General features: G+C 32.7%; 1 protein-coding gene across 1 annotated transcript in view; it reads left to right on the forward strand.

The window, feature by feature from the left end:
• Window positions 1-16,995, forward strand: part of LOC145668355 (trypsin-1-like) — a 57,907-nt gene extending 40,912 nt beyond the window's left edge. The window contains exons 6-7 of the mRNA XM_081736118.1: window positions 12,807-12,956; window positions 16,274-16,995. Of these exons, the coding sequence (XP_081592244.1) occupies window positions 12,807-12,956; window positions 16,274-16,423 (300 nt within the window). The 3' untranslated portion in view covers window positions 16,424-16,995. The remainder of the gene's footprint in view (window positions 1-12,806; window positions 12,957-16,273) is intronic.
• Window positions 16,996-26,208: the final 9,213 nt, after the last annotated feature.

Genomic DNA, 26,208 nt, shown 5'->3' on the forward strand with positions numbered 1-26,208 from the left:
CGGTTAATGGAAGTACATGTGTATTGATGAGTGCGTGTGATATTTCGGCGTCTTGCTCTAACTGTATTTGTTGCTGACAAAATTGAACAATTCGGTACGCGTTGGGAAAGGAAGGTTATTTGGTTGAATTAGGTAAGAAGTTGCAGTGAAGGAAATTTATACTTAAGGTAGGAACCAACAGCATAATAGTGAACTTTCTTAATGAAACAACTGCCAATTGTTCAGATATAGTGTCAAAGTAGGTTTCATCGGTATATACACTTCATGTATATGGATTTTTTTTTACCCTACCACTTCCTTTAGGCACAAGTGCATGACATTCATTTCACTAATGTGGATGGTCAACTAAAACTGTTTTATGAAAGTTATGGTCTACACTTAAGTTTTATACTCTGACGAAAGGCGAAGAAATATTTTATTCCGACGTTCAAACATTATTCCAAGCGGCTGACTTGCGTGGTGTGCTTCTGGCGTGCAGTAGACAACGTGTTGTATGTATGTGTGTGTGTTGATTTGGGAGGATGCAAATTTGTTGTTTTTCCGCGATTTCGTTTTCGTACTTTTGGAATCTGTTACATGCAAGGAGAAAATCGATAGAGATGATGTTCAAACTTTATTATTGACTTACCACTACCATAAGATAACACGCCGCTCCCTTTTCCTCTTACGTTCTAGAAACGCGGCGCATGTCTGTAGCGAGCATGTCTTTGTGAGCTCATTTTGGGATTTTTGGCAGTTTTCCTTCCCAAAATGTCGGAATTTTGAATTATTATCATTATTATTTCTTATTATTTTCTTAGATTGGAGTCAGTGCTTTACTATTTTCCTGTCTTCTACGGACATTTAAAACTACCACGATTTTTTTTTTTTTTTGAACATTCCAAAATTAAACAGGCAAACCCAACCTTCCGATGCAGTCGGCCGTAACCGACATGGACGTTTCTGGCAGATTACAGCGACTAGAGCGCGGGGAACCTAAGGGTAACGCCTAGGGTGTTTTCTCTTGGTTTTCCATGCTAGGACACAGCAATTCCAGCGGTCATGTCGGGACATTTCAATCCGCCCGATATTTGGGGGCGGTATTCGTTCGGAGTTTATGAAATAGTTTGGATATTTAGCGAATGTTTAAATGTTTTTTTTTTAGCGTGGGAAACTAACAATGTCCATTTCTTACTTCTTCTTCATACCCTGAAACTTATGCATGTGTTGATGATTAACGAGGACTGCGAGTTGGGAAATTGTCTAAATTTACGCTAGCGATATTTTTGGAGTAGGGGAAAATATATTTGGCATTTAAAATAGTTGCTAAGTTTTTTTTTTGAGAAAAAAGAGAACGACTCGCAGTTTCGTTTACTCTCAACTAACTAACTTTGCCTGAATCTCTTTTGACTCCTGACTTTTTCTTGTTCTAACCTATCTCTTAATTTTAATATTCCCCTATTTTCCCTAAACATGTTAATATATCTATATAAAGTTTGAGCGTCAATTCGTAGTGGTCGTTAACATTTTTTTTTTAAACTGTTTCTACATTGGTTTGTATTGTACACAGAATATATATTATACTCAATGATTACGTTTTGGGCCTATCTGCTACCTTCTTCGGTCGTGTGTCTGGATTATGGCGAGCTGAGTTATTCAGTGGCAGATTAACATTTCAATACACGTGTTTTTTTTTTCTTTCTTTCCGGTTTCTTGCGATATAACTTAACTGACATCGTATTTCCTCGTCGAGCTGAGTGCAAATACCCATTCTGTGTAGGAAGAATCACAATATAAAACTTGATTTTGTTCTCTCCCCTCAAACTTATTACAGTTGTCGATACATTTGAATGCATTTAGAGAAAATTATTGATCTTACAAATACTATGTTTTTTTTTTCTTTTACTCATATACCTAACTTTGAAGTAGCCTTGTTTTAATAATTTTGTTCACCCAAAGTCATTTTGTAACATATATAATGAAGTAAAGCTTCCTAGCGCCACAGAGCATTCTATATAAATATGTTGTACGCAGTGGAAATGGGGTTGAAAATAAAATTGAATTGTGACGCATATATTATATGATTACAGGGAATTGTAATGTTACGATGAAAAATATATAATTAATCATTACGAAATGTTTGAAATAAGTAAAGAAATGTAAAGTTAACCCTGTATTTACCGATTCTACATGATTTTCGTCGAGTCCCAACCTACCAGTACATTATTCGAATTGCCATCTGGGGTGCTAGCCATATTTTGTTTGACTTTTTTTTTTTTAAATATATTTGCTGATTTTAATACATTTCGTAGTACGATATTTGTGTATACGTAACATTCAATACTGTTAAAATTTTGTAAATTGGGTGGAGAGACATAATTATGCATCAACTTCTCAGTGAAATAGTGATTTCAAAAATCAGTGGTGGCAAGTAATATAGTAACAGTCTAAACCAAGCACTCAGGAATACTAAATTATATCTTTCCAACTTAGTGAAATCAAAGTTAAGAAGCTGTCCCAAAAATATATATATCCTGATCTAAGAAGTTTTGCGGTCGTTATGTTAAGTGGAAGCAGTAAAATATTAGACTACAATCCATCATTTAAAATTTCTTATAATGACTAAATATGCTATTCCCGGATGAGACTTATGATTTCTGTGTGGAAATCTAATTTTCTTCAGGTATGATACGTATAAATAAGTAAACCGATATGGTTCCTCCAAGCAGATCAGTTGGAGCGCTGATCAGAAGCAGGAAATATATATATATATATATACTTATGAAAGTGTGCTGTGTACTTTTAGTGAAATTTTGAACTACAATCTAATCGACATAGGACCCGATATAGATTTTTTTTTTATCCAACGATTTAAGTTTTAAGTGGATGTGAGCGAAGAGACTCAACGTTCTAATTACTTCTAACCTCTTCAAGAATTTTGTTTTTATTATCTTTCGTTACTTTGCTAACTTGAAACCCTTTCAAGTATCTTAAAGGAAGTGGTTCACTATTGGACGTTTTATTATCAACTATTCTTCGTATAGTACCAACCGTAATGCCACACTGATAGTGGAGCTAAGAAACAGATTTTGTTTTCTCGACGTGCTTATTAAATTTCATATACGCAAAAGCTACGAAACTTTCTAAAATGTGTAATATATCTATGTATATTAATTTCATTTATGTTTTAATAATCTGGTTACCGATGTGTTGGATACTTTAATAATCTCAAATGTAACACCGTTTTCTTAAAACTTATTAGTTAAATCTGTTTTGCGAATGATAAAATTCTAAAATCTTGCTTTCGAATTTTATTATATTCTGTTATACAATTTTTTTTCTTTTCTTCCAATTTATTTTTCCTTTCTCTGTATGTTAACATGAATATTTCATGTATTAAAATGTTTAGTGGAATTGAATTATTTGATTCAACATGTATTAGTAGTGAGTAGTACCTGACTTTTGACTTTAGTGTTTAGTATAATTTAGGAATATGTAATAAGATAGTTTTGGTGTGATACTAGTAATCTATGACAAGTCAACAGAATTACTTTAAACTTGGAAATCCATAAATATCAACATTTAACAGAGTTACCATCAAAAGCCTAATGAATAAAACATGAGGTGGTGCATCATCATGATAGAAGAAAATAATGAATACGGTAATTTAAGTTAACGGTACCATTTAATTAGAAATTCACTCTGAAATATGATTAGTACATTCATATCAATTCGCAGCTTACCAAGGAGGGTTTCGGTTCATATTCAATTATTCGGCGTAATTGAATATGAATCGGCCTAGTTCCAATTTACTGTTAACTTCAAATTTCTGATACTACAAGCAAACAATAGCATGAAATTACCTTAGAAAAGGTAATTTCGTGTCATTCTTTTTAAATTGAAAACCACTCGTCCTCATCCTCCGTTCTGGACACGGTCATATAACTAAAATAAAATAAAATATAATTTCGGAAGTCCATTGCCTTTTAAAACTTTAATACCTTCATAAATCATTTAAATCCGTTAGGCTTATTACAATTGCCTTGGCGACCAACAAAACAAATTATAACCAGAATGTAGGAGGAGTGACGTAGTTGGGGGTTTCATCTAATAATATCATTACTTTAAGAAGTTGTTGCGAAAATGACCAAAGAAGAAAAAACTGTCCAACATATATCTATCAGTTGAGTTTCTCTTCATATCCCATGCCCACATACAGTCGCACAGTGTAAAGAGTCGATTGAGTCAAGTCATTGCTGATTAGTAGATTGGGATCTGTGATTGTTTTTTATTCACGTTAAGAGTCCCAAAATAATTTGGTGGGAAAATTGAATTAGTCCCGCTCCCTACTAACACATGGTATGAAGTCATTGAGATGTGAAATTTGAATTACAGGATACATGATTTTAGGTCAGAATTCATGACCTTCGGTGTTGGCCCTTCTAGGGTTTATAGATCAAGGACTACTCCTCTTGATTTTGCTAAAGATAATACGTCTTTTTTCATTTTGATTCTGGATCAAAGGACTACGACCGTCATGTGGTAATATTGTTCTTTCTTAGGCTAAAGTTTTATGAAAAGTGCGCTTAATTGATTAAAAAGTCAAATTTGTTCTCTATGACGAGATTCTTAAGAGGTGTGCATATTTTTATAATTTTTGTGTGTCAAAGGTCAAGGTCCTATGATTTAGTAGATATTTTTTTTTTAACAAAATAATTGAACAGGTACGTATAAAACCCTAGACTGTTACCAAATAATTTTCTTAACGTTATATTTGGGAGGTACACTGACAATATGGTATCACATTATTTTTCTGAATTCTCAAACGGTTCTCAAACTATGACTCGCGGCAAACTGCTACGAAAGCACGAAATTCTCAGCACAACCAGTTTTAAATTTAATGTCATCGTCGGAATTTTATAGTTGTATGTGGAGGAAACCTTAATTATTGATCAAAGTTATGCGAGGAGAAACAACGTTTGTGTGAAATAATTTTACAGAAAACTTTAGAAGATAAATGCCCCGGGGCTAGAGAAAGAAAGGAAGTGAACACTGGAACTCAAAGTGAAAATGATACAAAACAAAGTAATACTGTGAATATTATCCATAAGGTGATGAATACTAATAGATATGGTTGTTGTAGCGATTATATGGTGTCCATGGAAACGTCTAGAAGGATAGTAGTTTCCATTATGTGTGACAGTTGTAACTTATCGTACTATTGGAAGTGTGTTTAGATCGATAGGTAAGATATTTTAAGTATGTCCACTACTGGTTGACATTATGTGAATTGTTCTAGAAAACAAACTGGCAAAGAGCAAGATTAAAGAAGACAGAATGGTGAAAGACAAAGTAAAGAAGAACAAAGTGGGGAAGATCCAATGTTTGAAACAGATGTGATCCCGGAAGTGACGCTTATAGAAGAATGTGAAACCGGGAGTGGAAAAGTGAACCAAACTGTCGATCAAATCGATGCGAATCTAGATTTGAGAATGAGAGGAACGGAGAAAGATGTGATCGTGTGCTCGAGCCAAACTCAGAAGAACCAGGAAGTTATGAAAGAAATTGATTAACAAGGCAATGACCATAATGAAAAATCTTGCACCAAAGTTAAAGAAAGTGAAGTTGAATTTGAAGAAAAAAGTGATAGAAAGACAAAAGTTAACACTGGTGTTGAAGAGAACTGTGACACAAAATTGAAGTTTGACGAAGAAGAAGATAACTTTACAAATAAAAAGAGAATTGATTTAATTGATACAACTAACATGATGATAGGGGAAATATTTCAGTGTATAATGAAGGAAATTTCTCAATTTAGAATAGACTTACAGAATATTCTATCCGATACTGCGAATAATAAATCTACCACGATACAAGAGATACGTAGTGATCTAAAGGAGACATCTGCTTTTCTGAATAGAAGAAATAGATAGTGAAGAAGAGAGAAAGAAACAAAACAGAGAAATTTCACAATCTACTAGAAAAGAATAAGTACAAGAAAAATAAGATAAAGAAAATCAGAATAGAAGAGGAAAGAAGGAAAGGAAGGATAAAAGAGAAAAAGGAAGAGGAGAAGAGAAAGTTGTACGGGTAGAAAGCATTGGAAAAAAGACAGAGACACTAAAAATCTTATTAAGAAACGGAGGGTGAACATATACAGAAAAGAGGGACGTAGAATTCTTGAAGTGGTTAAGAAAATAAGAAATAGGAAGGAAGATGTAAATGAAGAAGATAAAGGAATAGTATATGAATTGAAGTGTAAAAAATTGTAGTATGATATTCATTGGAGAAACAGGGAAAAAGCTTAAAGAAAAGGTAAAACAACATAGGGACGATGTGAGACTTAAAAGAGAGAATAACGCTATACACAAACATGTACGAGAAAGAGGACGATATAGTTTGGGAAGGGGTCCAAGGCCTAGAAAAAAAGAATAGAACAATAATAAGGAAATGGAAAAAAGCTCGAAGGACTAAGAGAGAAAGAAGTGAAAGATTAATGAATTTGACAAATGGACTTCAAATACATGATTTATGGGATAGGTTGTTAGAACGAATTAAAGGTCAAAATCAAGGATATGAAAGATTATTTAAGAGAAACAATAAAAATAAAATTACATAATAGAACATTGAATTGAGAAGCTTCAAAATTAACTGATATTTGGAATAATTTGTTAAATATTATTATTATTATTATTATTATTATTATTATTATTAATAATAATAATAATAATAATAAAAGAGAAAACTTAAAAATAATGATTATAAAACAGCAGTTATACTAAAATTTAAAATGAAACAATTGAAATTATACAACCACATTTCATTAAGTTATTGAAACACATGACTTATAATTTTAATAAATAAATATATACTCTGGTAGAAAAAGATTAATTATTTAACTACTAGTTCCAGAGTAAGATGGATGAAAATACATCAGAAAACATACCAATATTATGATTTAGACTATTAAAGTGTTTTAAGGTACAAATGACTTATTCGTCCACAACAGAATGCTTAGCATATTCTAAGGTGTTGCACTTAAGTGATCATACAACAACTAGCACTAGTGTGAATCTTTTCGTACAAGGTCCAACGTTAATGAGCAGAAGGTTTGAAAATACTTCCTACGGAAGTTGTACAACAAAACTGCGCAAAACACTAAAATGTATTGATACTTTAATAGGAGTAATAAAAGTAACAAAAACCTGAAGAAAAATCATAAAACATTATTTTTTAGTTAAATGTGAATTGAATGTTTCTTTCAACACCTGGGTGTGCAGAGCTACCAGAGGATTGATCTATGCCCTCCCGTGTTAATGGTCAAGTTTTATATCCAAACATATATGAAACATGGGCCTAAGATTCCAATCATATTCGTTTCCGCAGGGAATCGAATCAAGACCTAGACTATCCACCCACTACTGGAAAAAGTCTTCATATCAAGATATAAACCTAAAGCTAAAAGAGTGTATACCCTGGGTCTTCCATAATGGTGATGGTATGTACCGCAACCAAATCAATTTACCAATATCTCCAACCATCAGAAAACAATGTGACATCTCAAAGTTCAAATGATTTCGGGTCAATCTCCTAAATATTAGATATGAAGTATACATTAAGAATATTATTTAGCAACAGTCTAGGGTACTATACGTACCTGTTCAATTATTTTAAGAAAATACCTCTACCAAAATATATAATCTTGACCGTTGACGCTTAAAAGTAGAAAAGAAAAGTGCACACCTCTCAAGAATCTCATCATAGAGGGCAAATTTGAATTTCTACCAATTTAATACCCTTTTCATAAGACTTCAGCATAAGAAAGAACATAATATGATCTCATGCCAGAAATATTCCTTTGATCCAGGGTCAAATAAAAGATAGACCATGATAACTTTGCCAAAATGAAGCGGAGTAGACCAGGACCTGTGAACCCTGTAGGAGACCAGAGGTCATGCGTTTTTTTAACTCAAATCCCTGCCTCAATGATGCCATAATTTACTTTTTCACCAAAAAATCATATGAACCCTAAGAACCAAGAAGAAAATTTCACATGACTCCACTCAACTAATAAGCAACGAACTGACGCAAAAAAAAAAAAACTTCTTACTACTCATATATACTTAATTTAGCTGCAGGCGATATAGTTAGTATAGAATAGGGTTGTAATTCTCTACTTTATGGTATTCGCATTATTTTTTATTTAGTCCTATTTTATTAATGTCTTATACATGATACGTCTATTTTTTGTTGTTCACGTTCAATCCCGATGTTCATTTATTTTTCTGTGGTAGTGGAAGCTTGCTGCTCGTCTACAGGAAAGGATGACCATGTTTATTTTCTATACCTAGAACAATGCTGTTTTAAATGTAAAAATAAGAACAGAGAAATAAAAAATGAGAATCTTTACATCAACAAAAAGTTTTATTGCATTGTAGACAAGGGAATGACGTCACATTACGAAAGTTGTGAGAAAAAAGATACAGAGGTTCCACGGTATGCTTAAGTACGTGAAAAGGTAAACTCTATTTTTCACATTATAAAAATGAAATGTGTTCGAAATGACCAAAGTGGACTCGACTACCTTGTTCTGAAAACTTCGCGCTGGAAAATATTATATGTAGAGTCATAACTAGATAACTAATACGAAATTATTAATCTTAGAGAAATATAAAAGCTGCTTATATTAATCCATAGATAAACGGGATATCAGATGTGGCAGACGAACACAAGGTTATATTCATCAAATTAAAAGTAAGCATTATGGTTTACTAGGACACAAAATAATGTCGCATTAATAGAACTCTAATCTGAGGAGAGATTATCCTTCCTGCCTCCAAGGCTACCTGATAATTATATTATGCACAAGTAAATCTTGAAGCCGTAATGTATAAGTTATAGATATATTCAACTCTTAAACTATTGAAAAGGAATCAGGCTAAATTGGATATCGAATATACAGAGGATTACTTCAAGTATAGCATTATTAACTGTAAAAAAGTAGAAAATGTAAAAGAAAACACTAATAATAGAAATATTTAGCACTTTATTAATGTTATCATTATATAGTACAAAAGAACATAATAAACGTGTACCAGTGATAATTATATACAGAGTCCTTGCTTTTATAAGGTGGAAAATGAAGCGTATCATACAAAAGCTAATTTTATAGTTAGCTGTGTTTATGACCTGATTAGAATAACTTTCGATCTGGAGCGCCGATTTCTATTGTAGAGGTTGTATCTGAAAAGATAAGAATACAGATTAATAAAGAATAATGTATTATTGGTTATTTTATATTAAGACAATGATAGTAAATTAAAAATAGAAAATGTAGTTTCAACCGATATAATGGAAACAATTGAAGTGAATGGTAAAATAATAAAAATGAATATTGAATAAACGATGAAATAGACATTTTTTGATATAAAGTAAATCACGATAATAAACAATAACAAATAAAATACCCACCCAGGATCTTGAAGTCTGAAAACATTCTAGATGACATCTTATGCTATATAATGTCATCATCGATGATGCATGGAAATAGAGTAATAAATGATAACAAATGCATAATTAAGTTTAAATAGAGAAGTAAATATGTGAATATGGAAAATAAATGCTAGCTACTAGGATCTAACAGCGCTAATTATATCTATGGTATCAACATTTACTATCTATTAAGCCATTGTAACCCTAACTTCTATCACTAAACTACTACTATCAAAACTACTACTACTTTCTACTCTAATTACAATAACAACTAATAAAATATTATAATAATAATAATAATAATAATAATAATAATAATAATAATAATAATAAATATCAATCTGCATTACTAACTACTAACGTTGTTCATCAAGTGTAATGGCTTATGCTATTTTCACACAAAAAATGTCCCTTACACAAATACACGTGTATGTAGATTCTTATTTCTTTGCAATTTGGTAATTACCTGAAGTTTTTAGAAGTTCAAACATCTTGAAAGCCCCGCTTTCCCAATTTTGATTAAAACTTAACGTTTGAGATTTTTAAAAAGTCACAACTCTTCTTTCGATTACTTGCCTTCTATATATTTAATATTTTGGTTTTCATTTTTAAAAAAATGATAAGAATTGTATTGAATATATAAGGAATGTAGGAAAATAAATTTCTTATCCTTTTTCTCCTGAAATATCGTGAAGAATTTGATAAGAAAAGATAACTGTTCAGGCTTAATGCTGTCACTGCGCACAACTCATTGCAGTGATAATAATAATAATAATAATAATAATAATAATAATTATAATAATAATAATAATAATAAATAAATAAGTAAATAAATTGGCCATAACCGATCGCCTGTGGCAGCTAGGGACAACATATCTACCAATTATTTATTGACATATATTACTATAATAATATTGGAATTCAAACGCGTTCTGACTAATTTCTTTGGAACCCTGTAACAAATTATCAAATGTCTGTAAACAGTACCAGTTTCTCCTCATTTCATCTATTCCTTCTCATTTTCTATTTCAATCTGCAAAATAATTATTTAATCAAAATTTGTCCATATCTCAGTGAGTCCTTTACATCATTTCTTAAACTTTAAGTTCTGAGTATATGTAATTCATTACGTTTACTAAATAAAATCTAATTTTCCAATGCAAGTTAATTAGTTTATACAAAAGGTTACTTGCTGAATAACATGACAATTTACTTTGATGCAGAATTAGTTCATCAAATTTCTTGATAAAATGAATTATATCTCCTCCCAAAAATGTCACTAACAATTTTCTTGAAATCCAAATATTCTGTTTAAAAATAACATTTAAGTTTCCAAATTTATCCTTTAGAGAACGTTCAGTTATTTCAAAATAATAATAACTTGCTTCATTCCGTAATTATTTTACTGATTATGAAATAAATAAATGGATCTACATGAATCTACGTACATGAAATACTTATGCATATTATGAATATTTCTCACGAACTAAAATATAGTATTTTACTATTCTACCGGAACACTGACTTATATAATTAAATCATATAAGGTTGATACTTTCTCTGCATGTCATCACTCATATTAAACTAATTATTCCTTCAATTGCAGATGTGAAATAACTATGCAATCACATGCGCTTACTATAAATAAATGTAGACCTACTAATATCCACAAATATATATTATCTGGCAAAATCAGGGCCAAAGTACATCTGTGTTCATTAATTAAAAGCCAGACGTGGAGAAAAGAGATCGGCAAAAGTTATTCTTTTTTTGAGTAATTACTGTAATTCAACATAAGAGAACAAATCATTGCAAAAGACTAAGTATCAGCCGATTGTAATATTATTTCTGCATGAGTTTCCAGAATATTCGAAATAAAAAAATAATAAGAATCTTCGAAACTAAAACTATTCACTGTCCTTTCGCAATTTAGATTAAGCTGACCAAAATCTGATGTCATCGGCCAGTAATTATTTTTTGTTACAATTAATTCCTAGGTAGTTTGTTAAAATAGTAACCTAGATTAAAACATTATGCAACGTTCTCAGGTAATTGTTTTGAAAGAGCTATTGAACTTTCAGCTTACATCATACTAAATGCATCATTGCAGCAATAAATAGAGCAGGTTGCACAACACATCAGGAAGACAATTTTCCGAGATTAACATCCAAATTAAAAACTATTTTATCATAGTTATTGTAGACAAATTCCTCCAAGTTAGAAATTAATGTGCATATATCTTTCTTTTGTATATGTACAGCAATCACCAAAGCTCGTCCAGATTTGGAAAATCAATATGTTAGCTTTGTTGAAAACTCCAACAACAAAACATCTACTACAGCCACACGAAGTATATAGATTTATACTGCGATTTTACCAAATATCAGTTTGGATAAAATAACTTTGTCAGAAACCCACTTAGTTTCGAAACTTATGTAGGAAATTACTTGCAGTCCACATTTAAATCAAATTTATTTATTTATTTATGAAAACTTTTGATAGTAATTCAGTTCAAAATGTAAATACAGTTGAACCCAACAAAATACTTCATTTCTCAATTTTTACGATCACTTCCGTCAGTTTAAATATAAAATATGAACGACTTTTTAGGGGCTAGGAAATTTATGAACTAAACGTTTTAAAATTCACAAAACAAATCTAATCTCGAACACCGCTTGTATTTCTCTCTTTACCGAGTAGACAATGTTTCATTAATTAAACACCTGAATGTTCACCCCTAAACATATGCACACGTATTCATAGACGTTTCTAAATGTGATTAGGATTGTACGAAGAGTTTGACTAAAGTGTAGTTCTAACATCTATATTTAGAAACACGTTCGATATGTTATCCACGATTTATATGGGAAAAGGCCAGCAACGACTTCGGAATTGTCTAAACACATTAGGAGAAAGCAAGGTGAGAGGATATTAAATACATATGACGTTAGCAATTATTGCCAATCAAAATGAATCAAAATCTTCTTTCCACTGAAATATTAAGTTCTATCTTTTAGCTAATAAAGAAGGCATGCTAAACATGTCTAACGCAAAATGCCTAAAATACGCAAAATGATTCTGTTAATTACGAGATTAAAGCATTGCTGTATTTACATGCATATATATTAAACATTTAAAACATAATTCATGTAATTCCTGGATATTTAGTTTATATATATCTTTTGGAAGAATGTATTTATGACGCATCCAATATTAGTTTTATATGTTCTGTGTTACAGCAACAGCAATATTTATGTATTTGATACCGTCATTAGAAATATATTACTTTCCTTTATTGTATTTGTTTTTTCCTTTATTGTATTTGCTTATTTCAGTTCAGCTCTAGATCACATATTTTACGGAAGGTTGATGTTCCAATAATCAATTATAAAACATGTCAAGAAATGTGGGAATTTGAAGGAGCGAAAGTTTTTGAGAGTCACATATGTGCTGGATACCCAGAGGGGAAAAAGGATTCATGTGATGTAGGTGATATTTCTACATAAATTAAATATACCAAAATTTTCTATTATTACTAGAAAAGGGAATAATTGCATGGGTATAAAACTTAACCTAAATGATATCTTTGTATGTGGAATAATGATTATGTTAATATTCACAATTCAATGGAAATGTCAATCCACATTGAGGTCTCAAGCGGAAATTAAAACACATAATAACTTTTAATATTACATTATGCGATTACGTTAATTATCAAAAAATGCATGGTAAATCCTAGAAAATGATAAAAAAAAAAGCCGGTGGAATGAAGATTCTGCAAAGACACACGGTTCCGTGCTCGATGTTGAATTCCGAAAGAACAAATAAAGTTATACTAAACCTCGCAATCTCCCTACGTAGGTAAATGTTATTCACTATGCAATCGTGTTCTCTACAATAAAGATTAATTCTAATATTTTAATATCCAATCATAAATACTTATAACAATGTCTTATATCAAATACATATTCTTACTGTAAGCGTAAATACAAATAAATTTGTTGTATCTTGCTTCTATGAGTGGAAATTACAATACACAGTAAAATAAATAAATAAATAAATAAAAATAACTAAAATATAAATATAAATAGTAATAATATTAATAATAATAAAGTTCTAAGTTTTTAATGAAATTTATTTCTAAAATATGATATTTTCAGATACTATATGAAAGATACTATATACTTTTCTAAACTGTAAATTTTTGGTACTTTTAAGCAAATTTGAAAATCGTTTTTAAATATTGAACTTTAAGTTTGTGATTTAGGGAAGATGATAAATAAATCATCAGATTTCCTTGATGAGACCTATATAAAAATGCACACAGACCTATAGAAATAGAGAAAAAAACAGAAAAAACCTAGATCACCCAGAGAAAATCTATATAATAGACACTCAGAGTTGCAATTGCGAGCTGTTAAACTTGACCATTCCTCCTACTGTTTAGTTTACTACTATACCTTCTGGCCACTCGTAAAGTAAGGAACAAATAAAATTGTGAATTTTACTTAGTTAAATTTCTATACTCAAAGGTTCAACTAATGATTAAGTACAAAACAGTAACCAGCTCACTTAATTTTACAATTCTTATATTCTCATGAAGACTGAATGCAAAACTAAAAGCATTATAAGTTAGTTTCAATTATTCTTATACATAGCAGTATGCCAAAGATCCAAATATTAATATGCCTCTAAGCCAGCGTTTCCCAACCTTCTTCAACTTGCGGCACACTACGGGTGTTACTTGGATTCTCGCGGCACACTTATAGATATTATTTGTAAATATAAAACACAGTGGTATTTTATCTGTGATTATTGATCTCCTTCTCACGGAAAAAAAAGCTCGAACACTGGTTTTTCCCCGTGATAAATCATTATGCTTATTTTTCATTCTAATTTAAGAATAGAAAACAATTGCAATGAAATATTGGACTCAAGTTTTCAAAAATACGCTTTCTTTTAAAAACCTGTATCCAACCTTTTACTAAGAAAAAAATCACTAAATAACGAACGAACATACAAATCTCTTTTACTTTTACCATAAAACACAAATGTAGGTAATTTGTCAAAAAGATTGAATGATATTTTAAATTTTCAAGTTACGAAATAGTCTGCAACAATAAAGAAGCAATAATGGTCATAACAATGACAACAAATACTTTTTTCAACATTAGAAATGTACAGAACAGTAGCACGGTATGAAACTTAAAATTGCAGATTCGTAGTAAAGGTTCCTAGTAATGTGAAATACAAATAATACATTTTCCCCTACGTTTTACAATTTGATTGCTATAAAATTAATAATTTTGTTTCGATTCCTCGCGCCACACCAGCGGCCCATTCACGGCACACCGGTTGGGAAACGCTGCTCTAAGCAATAGGCTAATTACACTTTTTACAAACTTTCAATCGTAATTCCTTACTGCAGTGATGATTTCAGAGGTGTTTCGGGAATAAAATTCAATGTTGTACCTTGAAAAAATCGACACAATGCCTAGCAATTGTCAGACTACAATATAGGTAAAGTGTGGACATGTTGATGAGGCTGTGGTATTAGAACAACTATCAAATTTCTCTGTTTTAATGTGCTGTATGGCATTATATTGATATATGTCTATTCATATCAAATATGAACATAAATTAACATTGTGCTATCTTTCCTATTACGAATCTCACAGATGACGAGCGTGTGACGGGTATGCTCATAATTTATATCGATAGTATATATATATATATATATATATATATATATATATATATATATATATATATACGTATGTAAAAGGATGGAGAAAATAATGTAAAACGGAGAATGTCACCGTAGCTTGAGATGTAGAACCACACTTCTAATCCAAAACATCCTGGACCCACCTATGAATTAAAACATGCGTATCCTTAATTTTATTTTATGGGGCGTTCTATAACTTTTCATGAAAAATATGTTCTAGTTGTTGGGACGTTGATTATGGAGGGAAATGGGATTTTACGTTCTTTTTATTTTTAAGATAAACGAAATGGCTCTATTATGTGCAAATACAAAGTTTGTGAAACTAATGGAGGTTGTGCGAGATTCTTTTTTACATTCCTCCAACTAACATTCGACGTTGTTAGATGTGGTACTTTGAGCTAAGTCAACATGTAACACCGTCACCGTTACCTGTAGCAAACGTTTGTGCCTCTAGATGAAGGTGGTCACAGAGAATGGACTCACAGGCCTCGTTATTCCTTGTTCATATTCAATAATAATGGGACCTTGCAGAACACAAGGATATAACCATTTTATTATGAGTTGGAAACAGACAGTCTGGGTTGTAGGAATCTGACAATGTTTCCTCCGTATTAAATCTATGAAAATAAACTAGTTTCTCCTCTAGTTTATTTTTTAATTAACACAAGGATATTAATTGATCATTGAACAAGAATCTTAATTGATACATGGATATAGTTCATATGAGGAGTTCCGAGTAACTAAGGGCAAACTCATCAAAAGTTTATTTTATGAAAATGCATTCCGACTGGTCAAAATAAACGTCCCCTTTATTTTGAAACTGTATTATCAAAGGAAAAGAGAAATGATTTCCACAAAATATACGTACAGACATGAGAAATGGATGCCACGGAGCGGTTTGTTAACGGACATTCAGATTGCACGTAACTTTCGTTGAGTTCGTCTTTTCCACTCAGAACACCTCATTGTCTTTTTATATCAAATACAAAGTAGCAAGATAAAGATTTTATGTCAGGCATACTACACGTGACAATTACTGACTTCTATACTTTTCTGTTTCTGTATGTTTCCTAGTTTGATTCCGGAGGGCCATTAATTGTTGGAACAAAAGTTGTTGGACTTGTATCTTGGGGTCATGAAATATGCGGAAGTCCGAATTTTCCTGGCGTATACTCCAAGATATCATACTTTAGAGATTGGATTCGTGACCACACCGGAGTTTAGTACCTGTATACGTGATGTTGCTACAAATTCATTACATAATATATTAAATATGTATACTAGAAATGCCATCCATAAATTGATTGAAAAATTATATTTTTATTATAATTTCATGTAACTTTCTGATTGTAAAATATGATTTTTTTTTTAAATCGACAAACTTCAGTGTGATTTCTACTTTTTATAAAGAAAAACAACATCAGTATCTACAGTTTGGTTATTGTAATGCAATTAAAGCTACAATTGTCATGTGTAAGTAAAGTGTTTGTAAGTTACATATATAATAACCTTCATGAAGAAAGAAACATATTAATATAGTGTAAGTTAAATATATTATTGTCAGCAATTATTTCCTCATTATTAAAAATAACTACGAGAGGAATGAAGTTTTCTTTAGAAACAATCACAGACTGATAGACAATACAATAATAGCATTTTCACACAAATAATGCATTTATTTGACATGTTCTCAACCACTTTGTTCTGAGAAATTACGAGTTTATACATTCACGAAACCTAGTGTATGAGTATTGCAAAGAAGAGGCCTAATATAATTTAGATGTTTCAGGTTATTATTTTGCTGTTTCTTTTTAAATCAGAGATTCGTGTTACATGGAGCAAAAGTAATTTATTTGATTAATTAAATGCATTCACAAATCTCAAACAGCCTCATGTAGACCATCAACTTATACTTTTTTGAAAATCAGTGGTAATAAAGAGTTTAACACAAAAACAGTTTGCTAATAAAACTCTAACTGACCAAAGCAGTATACAGGGTGTTTCAAAACAACACTGAACGTTTGGGAAGTGATTCCTGACACCAAGATAAGACAAAAAGTATAGACCAACCTGGGTGCACAAATGCTTCCTTTCGGAGTTATAGGCTGCCGAAGACATGAAAAAATGAACTTTAAAGGTCCAAAGCTCCAAAACTATGGGACCTACCGTAGTCGGGTCAAGACTTCACTTAGAAACTAATATGTGCACTATCCAAAAATATATGTTTCAGAATCTTGAAGTACTCACACAACAATTTTTATAGAGGGAGTTTGGCTACCGGCATAAAATTTGAAGTGTTCTCCAATTACCTCTAGAAAAGTTGTTGCGGAAGTACCGCAGGATTTTGAAACTTGGATATTTGGATTGGGCATGTACTAGTTTCTAAGTGAAGTCTTGACCCAACTACGGTAGGTCCCATAGTTTTGGAGCTATGGATCTTTAAAGTTCATTTTTCATGTTTTCGGCAGCCTATAATTCCGAAAGGAAGCATTTGTGCACCCAGAATGGTCTATAGTTTTTATCTTATCTTGGTGTCAGGAATCGCCTCCCAAACGTTGCCGGCGTTGTTTTGAAACACCCTGTATATATATATATATATATATATATATATATATATATATATATATATATATATATATATATATATATATATATATATATATATATATATATATATATATTAAGAGTATATATCTGCGTTACAGTTTCGGCTATGTAACGTAGCCTTCCTCAGACAATTTTCCAAAGCTGCAATTAAAAAATTCCAAATAGAAAACGTTGTTTTAATTATAAGGACAAATAACGTTCTTACATTGTTTTAACAAAATAAACACTGACCAAAGCTTAAAACCCACTGTATTTTAAATTATAACCTATAACGGTTTCGGATATCTAACATATCCTTCTTCAGACTATCGAACGTAAAAGAAAATACAGACATATATATAGTCATTGTTATGACAAAGTTTAAATTCTTTTAACAGACATATATATAGTAATTGTTATGAAAAAGTTTAAATTCTTTTAACAAACATATATATAGCCATTGTTATAAATAATTGTATTCTATTTGCTGAGGCCTTTAGCCAATCCTGTAAATCTCCGTGTTTACTCTCCTACTAATAAAACGTTCCCCCATTTTTGGTTCTTATAAGGGCCTCTTTTTTTTTATTTTCTTCTTGTCTACGCTATCCAATCTTCCTTGACATAATTCATTAATAGGTAAGCCCCCTGTCCAGTTCATCAGTTTATGTCTTCCTACCTTCTTTATCCAATCTGCTTCTTTCCACTTCCTTATTATCATTCTTTTCTCCATCTCCAATACTTCCGTCTTATCCAAATTAATTCCGTGATTATTCCATTTAACATGTTTATATATGGCATTGGTATCTTTCTTACTCCTCACATCATTTTTATATTGTTTTTTCCTTTCTTTCATTCTATTTCATGTATCTCCTATATGTGACATATCGCAGTCCTCACACCATACCCTTAGATGACTCTTTTTCTTCTCCATCAATCTTTCTGGTGCCTTTTCTATTCTTCTTCTTTATTGATCTTAATAAACTTTCTCCACTCTTTCTATAAGTTCTGACCCCTCCTTTCTTCAATAAATTCTTCAGTTTCTCCTTCAGTTGGAAAGTGAACACGGAGACTTACAGGATTAGCTGAAGGCCTCAGCAAATAGAATATATATATATATATATATATATATATATATATATATATATATATATATATATATATATATGTGTGTGTGTGTGTGTGTGTGTGTCTGCATTTTCATTTATGTTCGATAGTGTCTGAAGAAGGATATGTTAGATATCCAAAACCGTTACATATTACAATTTAAAATACAGTGGGTTTTAAGCTTTGGTCAGTGTTTCTTTTGTTAAACTAATCAATCTCAATCGAAAGCCATGGATAGTCTTGCTAACGTTCTTACAATATATGCAATATATAAAAACAATGTACAATACGTAAAAACTTACCTTCATTTAATAAGCAATGTTATATCTTCATAGTAGGCATTGAATACTTTCTGAAGAACTTTAGAGATATGAATACGCTTGAGAGTTATGAGAATATAAGTACTAATTATAATCAAGAATTAATATTATTGCCTTGTTTTGAACGAAAGTTATACTGTATTCATAATAGCTGACATTTTATACCTTTTTAAGTGGAATATTTCTTCTTCATGTTTTCCAAAATGAAAGTTTAGCATTTTATTTGTTTTCATTCTCATAATTGAGGTGCTGTTATGACAAGCTGAGATTTCGGGACTAGTTCTCGTTACCATACTTTCATCAGCTTTGTCCATATTAACACCGAGGTATTATTTAAAACATTTTTAAGACTTTGAATCTATGATTGTTAATACCATTCGTCAATTTTCTTTTATAATCAATGAGATTAATTTTAATAAGATTTCTTAATAACAGTTAAGTCATTTTACAATTATTTAAAAATCAACACTTAATTTAGATCGTACTTCTATTTTAAGATATGCCTAAAAACAAATACCTTTACATTCTGTTGAGAGGACACTTGTATCATTTTAAACCCTGTCTAGTATTCGATCCCAGAATCGGATATGATCGTCGAATTTAATCACCTGAGGACATTCTTCTGTCTCCTCTGTTTCTTTCTTTTCTATCATCGAGAAGACATACGCAATGAACGAGAATTTATCTTTCTTGAAAGCATTGATGTAATTTTATGTAATAAAATATTATTATTAAGATGATTTATTAACCTAATTCCTGGTTCCTACATTTCCTGCTTTTTGACATGAGACCTGACCCGACGAATTATATGTGCGCGGCGTTCTACTTATTTCTAGATCAACAATCTTAGATTTGCTGCTATTTTTTTAATATAGAATTTGTAGATTTTTATTTCCGAAACATACTATTCATACATAGACTATACCTCTGAAAAGCTTTCAATTCATCGTCAATTCCATGGATTTAAAAGACTTCTGTTCTCTCATTGATAGCATAATTTTTGAGTGCATGCTGGTTTTATGTACTTAAATTATGACTGAAGTTTATTTCAGTCAAGTGGAGATTATAGCCTCAAATTCAAGCTCCAATCAACGTCACACAGTAATTCACTCTTGCTCCAGCTATCTGTCATCACGACAAAAACGTAAAACATTAATCTAAATAAGACTGCATGAAAAAAGGTTTCAAAAATCTTCTTTATAAACTATATTCTTTGGTTTTAGTTCCGTCTTCTTGGAATAAGTTCTCGACGCTATTCTAGAGAGCGGAACGTAAATTTCCCATGTCCAGTCAGATAAAATCGAAAGATTTGAATAATTTCAAAAGCCAGGAGAAATATTTAAAATTCACTAAGAAATAAAATACAAAATGTATCTGCAAAGTTCGATAAATGGATCAGAAAACAGAAAAGTTACTTATATTGAGCTTTAAAATCAACCTCACCCGTCACAACAGTTTTTTGGAAGGGTTCATAAAGATTTTGAAAAGTGTCAGCAAAGATTTTTTTAGTGGTAAATTAAAGAATTGCAATCTCAAGGTCTTCGATGTCTTGGATGTCTGCAAAAAGTGCATATTTAATACATACTCTACAAGATGACAGAAAAAGTTTTATAGCCGAGCTCAGGGAAATATGGTGGAACAGAACATGTGCAACAGGTGGAACAGAACATAGGTAGGATAGAGAACAGGTACATCAGCTGCATCATGAACTGACGCACAAGGGTCGTTCAGTATACATTCACATTATCGTGCGTTAACATCATTTGTCCAATCCTGTGTAACTCTGGCCAACAACATCGTATGGTTGTAGCAACAGTTTGAAAATATACACTGTTTCAAAAAGAATATACGTATTACGAAGAATTATTTTGTCCAAACTATCGATCGCTACGCCTCGGCTCTGCTATTGGAGAAACGAATGCATAGTCTAGTTTATATTAATAACCGCTAGATGTCAGTTGTCTTCTGTTTTGATTGGTAACTGTCATATGTCCAAAATGACTACTCCGCAGCAGAAATCATTTTGTGTTCTCGAGTTTGCGAAGTGCAATTCCGTGATTACAGTGCAAAGACGTTTCAGGTTAAGGTACCAAATTGATCCTCCGAATGGGTGGAACATTCGTAGGTGGTATTGACAGTTTGTAGATACAGGATGTGTATGTAAAGGAAAGAGTCCTGGCCGCCCTCATGTTCCTGAAGAACATGTTGCACGAATTCAAACTGCTTTCCAACGTAGTCCTTCAAAATCAACTTGTCGTGCCAGTCAGGAGTTACAAGTGCCGACAACAACAATTTGGCGTGTTTTGAGACGTCGGTTGGTTATGAAGCCGTACAAGTTACAGCTGTTACAGACTCTGCATCCTAATGACAAACGCAAACGTGTGGCATTTTGTAACGAGATTCTGGATGCTATTGACAATGATAACACTTTTTCACAACGCATCGTGTTCAGTGATAAAGCGACTTTCCGTGTTAGTGGTCAGGTAAACAAACAAAATGTTCGAATTTGGGGCCTACCCGAACCCACATGCAGTCATTGAACATGTACGAGATTCGCCCAAAGTCAATGTGTTTTGTGCGATATCCCGATCATCTGTTTACGCCCCATTCGTCTTTAATGAAAACACAGTTAACAGTCAGCAGTACCTCGCTATGTTACAGAACTGGTTGTTTCCGAGGCTGCACGAAGACAACTTCATTTTTCAACAAGACGGGGCACCCCCTCACTGGAGCCGCCAAGTGCGTGAATATCTGAATGAAATTCTGCCGAACCGTTGGATTGGTCGTCAAGGAGCTGGCAACTTAGCATGTCGCAGCTGGCCTCCACGATCACCGGATTTGAAACACTGTGACTTTTTCCTATGTGGTTTCGTTAAAGACAACGTTTATGTACCAAAACTCCCACAGAACCTGGAAGAGTTGAAGAACATCAGTGACGCAGGACATGCTTGCCCGAGTATGGAAGGAATTTGAATATCGATGTCATATTGTTTGTGTCGTTGATGGAGGACATATTGAACATCTGTAATTTGAACTTTGAAGTGTAATTTGAACTTGAGAGGTTCGTAAATATGTGTATAAAATTTCATTTTCATATGTCTTAAAGTTTATTAAATATATACATTCGAAATACGTATATTATTTTTGAAACACTGTGTACTATCGTAGAATGGGGTGTTCACGGTTTTACTCAGAAATTGATTTCGTATGAGTGATATTATCCTTCCCAAAATCAAGATCGCCTTCAACTTCGACTAATGGTATTTCCTTGACTAGCACTTGAATTCCGATTCGAATTTGTAGGACTAGACCTCACTCCTGTGACGATAGTTAGCAAAACATCTGCATCCTAGTTACACATAATAATGGAACCTCCAGAGTTTCCATCCTTCTTACTTTCTGCTTATCTATCAGTTTGTATGGCACAAACTTAAAACCGATCTTCCGTTTGTCCAAATCTTTACGTGTGACGCTTTTACTAACGTACTAACGTTTCTTCACAAATTCTATTACCGATTTCTTACTAGCATCTATAGCACTCATTGTACTTGTTAATGGTGACTCAAACATAGGTCAAACATACAGATATTTTCTTTCTATCCGTTACAAAACCGCCCAACCTAATCAAAATCGTATCTTTTGCCCATGACTTCCGTCTGGTACTCTTGTACTAATATTTCGTACGTTTCCTCAATTCGCAACTTAAGTTCATTTGTTGCTTCATTGAACTGTAACATTCTCTCTCCTAGTGTCTACGTTGAACTACTCATAGCAGATTTACTTTTAATGTCACGTGTACCTGGCGCTCCTCGGCATATCTCTGGATAGCGAAACTGTATGTAATTACATCAAACTTTATCTTATTAAATCTCAAATTTTTGAACTTTATCGATAAAGGCTAATATGATTATCCTGATACCTCATTATCAATATATCAGACATTCATTTAGTACTCTTCTAATATATATCTTAACTAAAACCATTCAACTTTGATTTTATTGTTCATTCAGCTTCGGTAGGCTCCTGGTTTTTACTATAAGACCATGGAACTTTTTCTACAAAAACTTACCTATGTAACCATTAACAACATAGTTACAAATCAACAATCTACTTTGTTTTTTTAAACAAACTACTTTTTATGACCACACACCAAACAAGACCATTTTTGCCATTTCATTTTATGGCACCAACTAATCATATAATTTAGCCACACACAACATTTCCCTCTTTTCTTTTTTACTTCATTTCTCTCCCTTCATTTTATTCATACCTTTCGTAATGTTCTTCAATTCATCCTTATCCATTCTGAGCATCACTTTCTTGACATCAATTTTTATCTGTTTACCCATATCCACTTTACTGTGTATTTTCTTCTTCCCTTGTGTTCTCCTTTTTCCACTACTATTTCGTTTCTTTCTCCTACTTTCTCTATTATCTCTGTTTGCTCCGGATTTTTCTATCATCTACAATTCTTACTATGTTTATCTTCTAGCTTATCTTTTGTGGTCACAGGCGGAACTAGAGGGGGCCAGGGGTTCCGTTCCCCAAGAAAAAAAATGGCCCTCCCCAGAATTTTTCTACTGGACGAAAATAATGTTATTAATTTATCTCAATTTACTCATTACAATTTTAGTGATGTTTGCATTCGACATATTTAATAGTGTCTATACTCGTCCGCCCATCCATTATATATATATATATATATATATATATATATATATATATATATATATATATATATATATGATCTGGTGTCAGGGTGTAGGAAAATTCCTGGACCAATTTGATAGTGGGCAGTATAGCGACCTCTCAACTTGCGCTATATGCGTTTTTTTTTTTATTTGATAGCTTCATTAATGTAAATTATTTTTGTATTGTTTCAAGTAATTAACATTATTGATGTAGTAATGTTTTTCTCTTTTATATAATATGTTTGACAAACCAGTCCTATTGTTATTATTTTATTTATAGGATAGTAATGTTTGAATAGTTAAGATTCTGAGAGCACATTATTAAGGTATACTGAAAAACAACAGTAAGGAAAGAAAGAAGCCGAATTCTTGAACTGCTACACTCAAGCGATTGCTGCCTTCTACCTAACGTTCATATAATACCCATTCAAAAGTCACTATTCAATATCGTTTGTTGCTTTTCCTTATTATTATTATTATTATTATTATTATTATTATTATTATTATTATTATTATTATTATTTATAAACTGAAGTTTGTGGTAAGATTCTTAAGGTATAAACTATAACCAGGCGCACACCCAGAAATTTTTGCGCACGGTGTCGGAAGTTGGGAGGGGTACAATAAATATTGCAAGACACAGACACGACGCTATTCTGCTCCCGCGTAAACGATATATAATTTCCAATAACGGAAGTGGTGTACCCCCGGAACACTTTCATATATATATATATTTTGTCTAGGAATTAATTCGTGCGGTTGGTACGCACACATTGAAGCTGTAGTACAAACACAAAATACATAAATACCTTAAGAAAAATATTGTCCATCGCTAGCCACCACTTTCGCCCATCTGTCAGGCAATGTACGGATTCCGTGGCGAAAGAAGTCCTCATCCTTGGAAGCAATCCAGTCAGAGACCCATGTTTCGATATCTTCTGAAGAAGTAAACCGCTGTCCAATCAAATCGTTGTTCATGCAATCGAACAAGTAGTAGTCCGAAGGAGCAACGTCTGGTGAATACGGCGGGTGGGGTAAAACTTCCCATCCGACATTTTCTAAATAGGTTTTGACCGGTTTTGCGACGTGTGGGCGAGCGTTATCATGTTGAACAATAAGTTTATCATGTCTGTTCTCCCATTCTGGTCGTGTTCTGGCCAGAGCTTGCTTCAAACGCATTAATTGTCGTCGATAACGTTCTCCATTCCTAGTTTCACCCGGTTGCAGCAGCTCATAGTACACCACACCTTTCATATCCCACCATATGCACAGCATAACCTTTGCAGAGTGAATATCTCGTTTTGGTTGTGATGGACCTGGTTCACCTGGTTTCACCCAGGCCTTTTTTCGTTTAGGGTTCTCGTAATGGATCCACTTCTCATCACCCGTAATAATTCGATGCAGAAACCCCTTTCTGCTCTGTCGTTGAAGCAGCAATTCGCAAATGGTTTTTCGTCTTTCAACGTCTCTGTCTTTCAATTCATGTGGAACCCAATGTGATATCTTTTGAATCATTCCCATGGCTTTCAAGCGTTTGGAGACTGTTGTTTGATCAACGCCTAATGCTGCTGCAAGTTGTTCCTGCATTTGACACGAATCCTGCTCGAGCAATGCTGTCAATTCTTCGTCTTGAAATTTTTTTGGCTGTCCAGCTCGCTCTTGGTCTGCCAAGCCGAAATCACCACTTCTAAACCGTGCAAACCACTTCTGACACGTTCGCTCAGCTAGAGCATGGTCACCATACACTTCCACCAAAATACGATGACTTTCAGTCGCACTTTTCTGCATGTTAAAGTAATGCAGCAGGACACCCCGCAAAAACACTTTATCAGGCACAAATTGCGCCATGTTTACTTAACTACAAACTGGTGTTGTTGACGCTTTAATCCACTGCCCTATACTACGAACGATACGCGATGACAGGGGTTTGCAACACATGTGTGGATACACGGAACTGTGGGACGCTCCGTTCGTTGCGCCATCTCTTGTCCACCCGCACGAATTAATTCCTAGACCAAATATATTATTGCTTTTGAAATGTGAATATATTTGAGCTATGCTAAGGAGAAATATTTTAACCGAGGAAGTCATGTCGTCTGTTGGTACGGAGGAACATGTACAGTCCGCAGCAATAAACCTGCAAGATGAGCATGTAAGTTTATTGTGAAACGATTAAGCCTTTTGCTCCAAAATAAGTGTGCAGGAGAGGTCGCCAAGGTTTCGCCTGGCGTGATTAGTGATGAGCAAATGCAAGACCAAGACCAAGAGCGGGGTGGTCTTGGTCTTGGTCTTGTCTAGCACATCGAGT

Source organism: Thermobia domestica, chromosome 13, assembly GCF_964235325.1.
Source record: "Thermobia domestica chromosome 13, izTheDome1.hap1.1, whole genome shotgun sequence".
Classification (NCBI taxonomy): Eukaryota; Metazoa; Arthropoda; class Insecta; order Zygentoma; family Lepismatidae; genus Thermobia; species Thermobia domestica.